A 10,917-nucleotide genomic window follows, 5' to 3' on the forward strand; every position below is an offset into this window, starting at 1 on the left:
GATAAGAAGCGGCGTGCTCACTCCTCATACGTTGAAGGAGGCCTAAGCTCAGTTCGGGGCTCTCCCCAGGCTGGCAGAGGGAGAGTAGCGCCCAGGATTACAGCTTAGGCAATTGGCATTGGGTGAAAAAATGGGTTGCAAAAAATCGTGGGATAAAAAATCGAGAGAGTCGACACTACAGGCAGTTATTTCCTCTTAGCATGGCTCTTCATGTGGGAGCGTATAGCCCTATCCCTGGGGTACACATGTCTTCCACGGACGCTGCAGGGGATTTTGCCCTGTGTTGAGGTGAGAGGTCCACAATCGCGACTACTGGCCATTCAATCGCCAGGCGGAGTTGCATAAAATATAACTCGAGGCAAGTTCCAAGCTGCTGCGCATGCCCTTTATGAGTTCCCCTCCAGAATATGGCGCCCGCGGTGACATACAGCCCCAGAATCCATCGCGCCGTCTACCTTTTATATGTCTATGGTTGTACTATGAACCTAAACAAGCCATCACCGTGACAGCAGGTGCAGGAGTAACCTGCAGTAAGCAGTTTGTCAGCTGGAGGCGTTATCCTTACAATGTACAATGAAGCGCACACAAATTATACTGAACTGCTTAACCCAACCCCAAGACCCGATGGCGATTCTACAAATGTCTTCTAAATCCCAACAGTATTCTGAAAAACGTATGTTTCTATATCAGTGGTTCTCAAACTTTTTCATGTCAAGGACCACCCAAAATGTATATGTATTTGGCCGCGGACCCCCTCAAAATGTTTTGTTCCAGGGACCCCCCAGAAGCAAAGATTCAACTTAAAAATGTTCGCTTTAAAACAATATACTCAAAGATTTGCACACATTTTCACGATTTTTCAAAAATAGCAGATCTACAAGCTCGAGTGCCGCGCTATGAGCTTGTAGATCTGCTATTTTTGAATAGCCAAAGTGTAAAATAATGTTTTTTTAGCTCAAATCTAAAAATGACACAGATGCGTTCCAGGTCTTAACTCATTCAGTGCCACATGACGTCTAAGACGCCACGTGGCCTGAGCGCCCTGAGCGCCACGTGACGTCTAAGAAAGAAAAAAAAAATGTTTTAAAAAAAACTTCAATGTTTTCAGGCCATGGACCCCCTAGCTGAGAGAGAGATGAAGCAGGGACTCCCTACTCTATATTGTATAAAATTGTGTTTCAGATTAAAGTTTTTTTTTTTACTTTGTCTGCTCTTTTTTCCCTCTACACCTATAGCCTCTTTGCCAAAAATAGCCGATCTACAAGCTCTCAACGCCTCGCAGTTTCGGCTAATGTTCCCCTCAGAAAAGGAATTCTAGGGTTCAAGTGGTTAATGTAAAAAAAACAAATCATATATATATATTTTTTTAATGTTCAGAACCCAAGATATCATGATTTGAAAATATTCTGCTCCATTCACTCTTTGTTTAACTTCTTACTTTAAAAGGCTGTATCTCGGCTCCTAAGCGCTTTTTTTTTTACAATGAATTTTGTCTGTGGCACTCGGAGCCAAACTGCCATAAATAAGCTGGGCACTGGGTAATGTATACTCCATCGTACGACACATTGCGCACCGACAATCAACCCCTCGATATGATTGGTCTGTTAGTTACAGGTCAGAGGTGAAGGCGAGACAGGACGTCAAGCCGGACATTCGCCAGGCGCCGTTCACGGACTACCGGCAGCCGCCGGTGGACTACCGCCACCCCCCCGTCGCAGACTACAGGCAGCCGCCCACGTTGGACTACAGACACCCGCCCCTGCTGGACTACAGACAGCTGTCGCCGGACACCAGGCAGTTCACCATCCCAGACTACCGAATCCCTCCAGCCGTTCAAGTAGTAAGTATATTACTTTGGAGATAAGAAAACTGGGGTTACATACAGTACGTAACCTCTAGTTTTACTCAGCGGTGTAAAGTAACTAAGTACATTTTTAGTCAAGTACCGTACTTAAGTAAAATGTTGACATATTTTTTACTTTACTGGAGTGTATTTCCAATTTTCACTTTTGCTTGTGCTCCACTACATCTCAGAGGCAAATATTGTACTTTTACTCCCCTGCAATTATTTGAAAACTTTAGTTACTAATTACTTTGCAGATATAGATGATTACATTATAAAACATACATTAACCACTTTAGCCCTATTTCATACATAGGCCATTAGAAAAATAGCAGATCTACAAGCTCACAACGCGTCGCATCGCGACGCGTTGTGAGCTTGTAGATCGGCTATTTTCAAACATGTCAGAGTACTTCTACTTTTGGTACTTTAAGTACATTTTGATACCAACACTTTTGTACTTTTACTCAAGTAAATTTTGAATTCCGGACTTTTACTTGTAACAGAGCACTTCTACATTGCAGTATTGATACTTTTACTTACAGTAAGTACAACATTTGAGTACTTTTTCCACCACTGGATTTACTACACATTGTCTCTATAAGTCCTGCTCCTAGACCCATTTGATCATGAATATAATAACATCGGATGAATATTTAAAATGCTTTACACACAGTCTGGCTTCTAACCGTTTTTTCGACTGCCTTAGCTTCCCCAGGACTTTGACTTCTTCACGGTGGAGTTGGAGAAGAGTATGAAAGGCTTTGGCTTCAGCATCCGCGGAGGACGGGAGTACAAGATGGACCTGTTTGTCCTGCGCCTGGCGGAGGACGGGCCCGCTATCCGCAACGGGAGGATGAGGGTGGGTGTCGGGCATGTTCCCCTCCTTTGCCGCAGTGTTTGTTTTGACAGCAAAATAGCAGATATTTGAGTCATCTGAAAGGTTTTAGGTTTTGTCTAGTTTTAGTCGACTAAATATCATGCGATTTTAGTCGACTAAATCTACAGTTGATTTAGTCGACTAAAATGTATGTTGGCGGTGCCGTGATGGCGTCTTAATGGCTGATTTTACACTTGGTTGCATGCTGAACATAGCCGATCTGCAAGCTCCGAGTGCAACCAAACATTAAATGACTTGTCTTTTAGTTCTACTGGATCTCTTCTCCACTCGTCCCTCACTAACATTTTAGTCTAGTTTTTATCTGTTGACGAAATTGTCAATATATTTAGGCTTAGTTTTAGTCATCATAGCTTAGTTTTTATTTCGTTTTTATTTAGTTTTCGTCAGTGAAAAAAGGTAGTCGACGAACATTTTTCGTCACAGTTTTAGTCGACGAAATCAACACTGCTTTGCTGTACTGGTGCTAAAACGTCCCTCTCCAGCGTTAGGCTCTTTCTTATCGCTCTGGATTACAGTGCACGCAACTCTCTGGATGTTGTCTGATGCTATCAAAGCAGCAGCTCTCATTTCAGGCCCGGGTTCCCCAATAAAAGAATATGTTCAAATAACTGAGAGGACCCCCCCCCCCCCCGAGTTCCCACACCAAGACACTCATCTGAAACTCATCTCCACTAACAGCAAAACATTCTGTAAATAATAGCTCAAACAGATTATCACTTTGCAAGGTCAACATAAAGACAGGTTTGCTTAGTTGCACACTTCTTTGGTCATACCAGTGTTAACCTCTCAAGAGAGCCCCGTTCGGAACGTGTGCGCGTTAGCTTACAAGTGGGCGTGCCTTCAGATCAGGAAGCAGGCCGCGCTTTACCCAATCAAATGTAGTGGGCGGGATTTACTGTCTCTGCGCTCCCTTCCCACTGAAAACAACCTTTACACGTGTGTGTTAGTCGGGCCATTTATCTCACAGCCTTGAGACAGACATTGGAGGGGAGGATTACTGCAGCGGATTGTTGATCAATCGTCGCGCACCACCACCCTCAACCCCAACCTTTCTTTTCTCTCTCTCTTGCCCTTTCTCTCTCTCTCTCTCTCTCTCTCTGTCTATCTTACACATGTTCCCCAATCTCGGACTCCTGGGCTGATGGCCTGGCCTTCTGCCGTACATTCCTTATCTGTAATGAACCTGTCAAAGATAATGTGCGTGCAAAATGCCACCCCTGGGACACCACATTACACTCCCTGCTGGTCCAGGCCCACCGGACTGCATCAACCCCCCCCCCCGATGCAGTCCAGTGGGCCTGGACCTGGTGCCCTGCACGAAATGGAAGAGGAGAAGGCACTGTACTGTAGTCTCTCTCTCTCTCTCGCTCTCTCGCTCTCTCTCTCTGTCCTGCTGCACTGATTTTCAGTGGTGTAAAGTAACTAGTTACATTTACTCAAGTACTGTACTTAACTCATTCACTGCCACTGACGTAATAAACGTAATTATTCCCGTTTACCAAACCTGCCACAGACGTAAAAAACGTAATTATTAATTTTTCAATTATTTATTTATTTATTTATTTTTTTGACCCAAAGACCAAGGAGATATGATTTTTCGAAGGAAAAGACTCCCATCCACTTCCTTGTTAACTTAAAGCTTAAAAATTCTGTATCTCAGCTCCTGAGGACTTTTTTTCTTTCAATGAAAAATCTCTGGCAGTGGGCAAACGCGGCCGGCAATAAGTCTGGCAGTGAATGAGTTAAGCACAATTTTGAGTTACTTTTACTTTACTGGAGTATTTCCAATTGTCTATACTTTTACTGCTACTCCACTACATCTCAGAGGTAAATATTGTACTTTTACTCCACTACAATTATTAGAAAACTTTAGTCACTAGTTACTTTGCAGATATAAATTATTACATTATAAAACATACATTAACCACTTTAGCCCTATTTTATACATAGGCTATTTGAAAATAGCTCACAACGTGTGTGTGTGAAAAATATAGCTCACAACAAATAGCTCACAAATAGCTCACAACGCGTCGCATCGCGGCGCGTTGTGTGCTTGTTTTTTTACTCAAGCAACATTTTGAACACAGGCCTTTTACTTGCAGTATTGATACTTTTACTTAAGTAAAACATTTGAGTACTTTTTCCACCACTGCTGATTTTTGCTGCGCTGCCTCTGATGTTGAACTGATAAGCCCAGCTCAAGCTCGATCGCTCGTGCGCTGGTTTCAACCCCGGCCCTAATTATATGGTTTTGACGCCAGTATAACAACTACTGTATAGAGACATAATTGAATTGAAGCGACTGAATAAACCGGCGGGTGTTTTTTTTCTCTTCCTCTTTTCTGAAAAAGGATTTGAAAGCCCTGTCACTAGCCGTTATAGTAGCGATGCTGTATTCATTGCTGGTTTAGAAAACAGCTCCCTGTACCTTCTTGAATAGGTTTGCGAAGCGCACAGTCTCATAATAATGCAGAAGTCTGCTTTATGTCTGGTAATTTAACCCATTGAATCCGGGAACGCCTCTGTGTCACTTAAGATTTATTTGGGCTATTCAAAAATCTTGACAAATGTGTGCAAATCTTTGAATATATATATTTTCAAAGCGAACATTTGTAACTCAAATCTCTGCTGCTGGGGGTTCCTGGAACAAAATGTTTGACCAATGTTCGCTTTAAAATGATATATTCAAAGATTTTGCACAAATGTTCACGATTTTTCAAAAATAGCAGATCTACAAGCTCATATGAGCTTGTAGATCTGCTATTTTTTAATAGCAGTGTAAAATAATGGTTTAAGTGGTTACACAGAGACGTGTTCCCGGGGTCTTAATGGGTTAAAACCCCTTTTCTAAAACGCCTTGATCTAAAAGGTTGTTTACTTTGCAAAGAACTCTTTATGTAGGAAAAGTCACATAACAGTGACGTATCGTTATAAAAGCATTCAACAGCTGTGTGACCTTGCAATGCACTCGGCAACTAAGAGCAGTTAACGATGTCTAATGGCAAACAACGACATTTAGAATTTCAATCTCTTTTATTTCTTCATAAAGTGGTTTATGAAAGAGGAAAAGGTTTTTCGTATTTGTCCTTCAAGCTACCGTGAACCGACTGCAATCCAATCAGGTTTTTAACAATGCTAGGAGGCTAGGGTATTGTTTGTCGCAGTGAGTGCTGAAACCAAGAAAAAGCACTGGTGTTTTGCACCTCCCATTGCTTGTGTGAGAAATACTAAATAAGTGCTACTAATAACGGCTAATCCTCTTTTATTATCTGAACAGTGGCTGGGTTGTGAAAGAATTACAGAAATCCTCTTAAGCCTCGACGTCTTGCGGTGTAGAAGCTCACTCTTCTCACTTGATTATCATCTGCGAAAGAGGCAGCCTCAAGGTCAACCCAATATCCACTGCAGACTCCTCGGTGTGCAGTTCACTTGCCCTCCGTTCAACTATCCTTCCCACTCGCCCTCCGTTCTTAACCCATTCAGACCTGGAACGCATCTGTGTCATTTTTAGATTTGAGCTAAAAAATATTTTACACTTTGGCTATTCAAAAATAGCAGATATACAAGCTCATAGCGCGGCACCGAGTGCCGCGCTATGAGCTTGTAGATCTGCTATTTTTGAAAAATCGTGAAAATGTGTGCAAATCTTTGAATATGTATATTTTTAAAGCGAACATTTTTAACTCAGATCTTTGCTTCAGGGGGTCCCTGGAACAACACATTTTGAGATGGGGGTCCACGCCCAAATACATATCATTTTGGTGGTCCTTGACATGAAAAGGTTTGAGCACCACAGATATATAGCAACATAAGTTTTTTTTTTTTTAACTGTTAGAATTTAGAAGACATTTGTAGAATCCCCAGAAGCAAAGATTTGAGTAAAAAAAATCGCTTTAAAGAAATATAAATATATTCAAAGATTTCACACACATTTTCACGATTTCCCCCCAAAAATAGCAGATCTACAAGCTTGTAGATCTGCTATTTCTGAATAGCCCAAAGAAATCTTAAAATGACACACAGACGCGTCCCCGCGGTCTTAATGAGTTAAAGATGAAGACACAGAACGCTCTTGTCTGCTGTCAGACGGCAAATTAATGAGTGCACCATCTTCCCTTCCTACCTCTCCTTCAGACCACTGTAATGACACCTAATCAACACACACACACACACACACACACACACACACACACACACACACACACACACACACACACACACACACACACACACACACACACACACACACACACACACACACACACACACACACACGCAAACACACTCTTAGTCCACTCCACACAGACTCCCCTTTGAAATTACACCAGCCGTTAGCAGAGGATTCCTCCATGTGTTAGCGTAATTGGTTGGCACACTCTGTGCCTCTCTCTTGGGTGATTCCTCCCCATATAAGTCAGGACCAGGTCCATTATTTTGAAGGGCCGGGAAGTGAGAAAGGCTGGAGAAAGGAGGAAGGCTTCGCTTTGACCTTTTTCCCTGTGTATGTCAGGGGAAGTGACCTGACCTCAACGTAAAGGAAAAGGCTGTGTAGTTATAGTATGTGGAACACAACGACACTGAGCTTACTTGACTGTGATGTGAAGTGATGTTCCACACTATATTGGGGTCTAGGTTAGGCGGTGGTGTAAAGTACAATCAATGTAAAGCGCTTTGGATAGAAGCGCTATATAAATGCACCATTTTACCATTTACCATTTAAGTAACTAAGTACATTTACTCGAGTACTGTACTTAAGTACAATTTTGAGGTACTATTACTTTACTGGAGTGTTTCCAATTGTCTCTACTTTTACTTCTACTCCACTACATCTCAGAGGCAAATATTGTACCTTTACTCCACTACAATTATTTGAAAACTTTAGTTACTGGTTACTTTGCAGATATAAATCATTATATTATAAAACATACATTAACCACTTCAGCCCTATTCTATACCTAGGCTATTTTAAAATAGCCGATCTACAAGCTCACAACGAGTCGCATCGCGACGCGTTGTCAGCTTGTAGATCTGCTATTTTGAAACAATTTCGTACTTATACTTTTGGTACTTTAAGTACATTTTGATATCAATACTTTTGTACTTTTACTCAAGCAAATTTTTAATTCTGGACTTTTACTTGTAACGGAGTACTTCTACATTGCAGTATTGATACGTCTACCTAAGTAAAACATTTGAGTACTTTTTCCACCACTGCGGTTGGGTAACTAAAACTAACAAAATAACAAAAGATGACGTGAAAAATAAAACAAAACTAACTAACTAAATCTATCTTCCAAATCTTTAGTTGTACCAATTAGTTGATCAGGATATTTGTATTCCGCAAGGTCTTGTAATAATAAGTGTCTGGCCCCCCCTATAGAAAAGCTGTCTGCCTTAATTCCATCCAAATGACACGTTTAAATTGAGGCTGAGATTAATTATAACGGACACCTATTTGTGGCTAGGAATAGGAATGCTTATTAGCCTTTTCCAGAAGCCGCTGAGAAGGCCAGTAAATCGTTGACTGATGCTAAATCGTCATCCGCATTTAATGAGGCTTATTAATTGCCTAATTAATATGTGCTGTGCACACCTCGAACCTGCAGAGAGATAATTACCTCGCTTCTGTCACGTTAAAAAATAACGTCTGTCATTGTTAACCCTTTAAGGCCGGGAAGGGAACGCATGTGTGTCATTTTAAGATTTATTTGGGCTATTCAAAAATAGCAGATATACAAGCTCATAGCGCGGCACCGAGTGCCGCGCTATGAGCTCGTAGATCTGGTATTTTTAGAAAAATCTTGAAAATTTGTGCAAATCATTTTTAACTCAAATCTTTGCTTCTGGGGGTCCCTGGAACAAAATATTTTTAGATGGGAGGGGGTCCGCGGACAAATACATATTATTTTGGGGGTCCTTGACATGAAAACAGTTTGCAAACCATTGAAAATATTGCAATCCCCAGAAGCAAAGATTTGAGTTAAAAACTTTCGCTTTAAAAAAGTATATATATATTCAAACTAAAGATTTGCACACATTTTCATGATTTAAAAAACAAATAGCAGATCTACAAGCTCGTGCCGCGCTACGAGCTTGTATATCTGCTATTTTTATAGAGCCAAAGAAATCTTAAAATGACACAGATGCGTTCCCGGTCTTAAAGGGTTAAACTGATGTGTTTCTGTGCATTCAGTTTGTGAAGCTCATGTAATGCGACCCCACCTAAACATGCTCGTAATTGATATTCTTGCATTCAGCTATTATTCATGGCTGTTTGCCGGATGCGCTCAGCAACACAATAGCGTTTAACCACTTGAACCCTAGCGCCCCCCATTGCTGCTATTTCTGGCGAAGAGATTTGATGTAGAAGGAAACAAGAACAGACCAAGTACAGAGCCAACTCAGGTTTGGTTCACTAAGTATAGAGGGTTTAAGAAGTGGCTAACCACTTATAAGCCCTGTATACTTCATTGAATGACGAATAGCCGAACTACAAGCTCACAGTGCCACACGACGTGTTGTGAACTTGTAATTGCTATTTTCCTTTTCTTTTGTTTTAAAATGAATTAATGTAAATGTGAGTTCATTAAACACTTTCAACCTGGCGTCCATATCTTGGCTACATTGGGCGAAAAAGGTTTTCAATAACGACGTGATATTCCAAATTTGTCACATAATGTTTCAAGATGTTTTGAATGTGTTAAAAAATTGCCGATCTGCAAGCACACAACATGTCGCATTGCGTTGTGAGCTTGCAGATCGGCTATTTTCAAATAGACAAAGTATGAAATAGGTTAAAGTGGTTAAACTGATGTTGATGCTATATTCAATCATTTAGCATGGGGACGCCATGGAACGCCCCTCAAGGATCCGTCGGGGGGTCCCCGGACCCTAATTTGAAAACCACTGTTCTAATAGATATTCGCTCACATTGTCCTTTTGAGCCCCTATATCCTGTCGTCATGGACACGCACACTTCACCTTCCAATGCCCTCCTTCAGGTTGGGGACCAAATCATCGAGATCAACGGAGAAAGCACCAGAGACATGACCCATGCCAGGGCCATTGAGCTGATCAAGTCTGGGGGGCGGCGTGTCCGTCTGCTCCTCAAGAGGGGTACAGGACAGGTCCCAGAGTATGGTAAGCAATCACCTCAATGTCCCCTGTTCGCTCTCTCTGTATGTCCAGCCTGACCTCACAGAATGTAGCATACATTGCACGGATCCAGTGCACGTAATTCCGTGCATAGTCGCCTAGAAAACCTGAAAATCTGTGCATATGTACGGCGAGTCCCACGGTGGGCGTAACCAGTTGCAACCCGGAAGCAGAGCAGTCCCTACAACAAAATGTACGATTCTGTGCCTATCGGTACATAACTCAAACAGCGCTGAGTAGGCTCAAGGGAACGTCGCGACGTTGGCGACAGTTCCCTTGAGACTGCGTGCCTCCGAAATGGTTTAGTTCCCAAAAAGGGCAGAAGTTCCCTTTTTTTCCAGTTTACAGCAGGGGTCTTCAACAGGGGGTCCGGGACCCCTAGGGGGTCCTCAGAGTTACTACAGGGGGTGCGCCAAATCTTTATGTGATATGATTTTTCTTTTTACCATAACCACTCGAAACCTAGCATCCCTTTTCTGAGGAGAACTTTAGACAAAAATAGCCGATCTACAAGCCCACAACGCCTCGCAGCGCGAGGCGTTGTGAGCTTGTAGATCTGCTATTTTTGTCTTTTTGGCAAAGAGGTATGGGTGTAGAGGGAAAAAAGAGCAGACCAAGTAAACAAAAAAAGTATAATTTACTTGAGCGCCTGCCCCTCAAAATGTCTGTGCACGCCACTGTTTAGTCACAATGGGGGAGATGCAAGGCGGCTATACACGGATTTTGGGGTTTTCCAGTTGTCTATGCACGGAATGACACCTCCGTGCAATGTATACTAAGTCGTGTGAGATCGGGTTGGTCTGTCTCCAGGACCTTTTCAGCTCTTGGTCCAACTGTATTCGGTTCACTGTCTTCTAACTTACAGTCACTATAGCTCTTGATAACAATTCTGTTTACTCTTACTCAGGCATGCATCTTCATTCATGCTATATCCTCTGTATATTATTAATATTTCTCCTGTAGTGTTCTCATTTTCAATCTCTTCTATCATGACTAACAGTAGTGTAACTGTTCTGTC

General features: G+C 42.0%; 1 protein-coding gene across 1 annotated transcript in view; it reads left to right on the forward strand.

The window, feature by feature from the left end:
- Positions 1-10,917, forward strand: part of LOC311040288 (membrane-associated guanylate kinase, WW and PDZ domain-containing protein 2-like) — a 323,523-nt gene that overhangs the window by 306,099 nt on the left and 6,507 nt on the right. The window contains exons 20-22 of the mRNA XM_084050480.1: positions 1,609-1,840; positions 2,553-2,705; positions 9,746-9,884. Of these exons, the coding sequence (XP_083906606.1) occupies positions 1,609-1,840; positions 2,553-2,705; positions 9,746-9,884 (524 nt within the window). The remainder of the gene's footprint in view (positions 1-1,608; positions 1,841-2,552; positions 2,706-9,745; positions 9,885-10,917) is intronic.

This window comes from Gymnoscopelus microlampas (genome assembly GCF_963454915.1).
Source record: "Gymnoscopelus microlampas genome assembly, chromosome: 23".
Taxonomy (NCBI): Eukaryota; Metazoa; Chordata; class Actinopteri; order Myctophiformes; family Myctophidae; genus Gymnoscopelus; species Gymnoscopelus microlampas.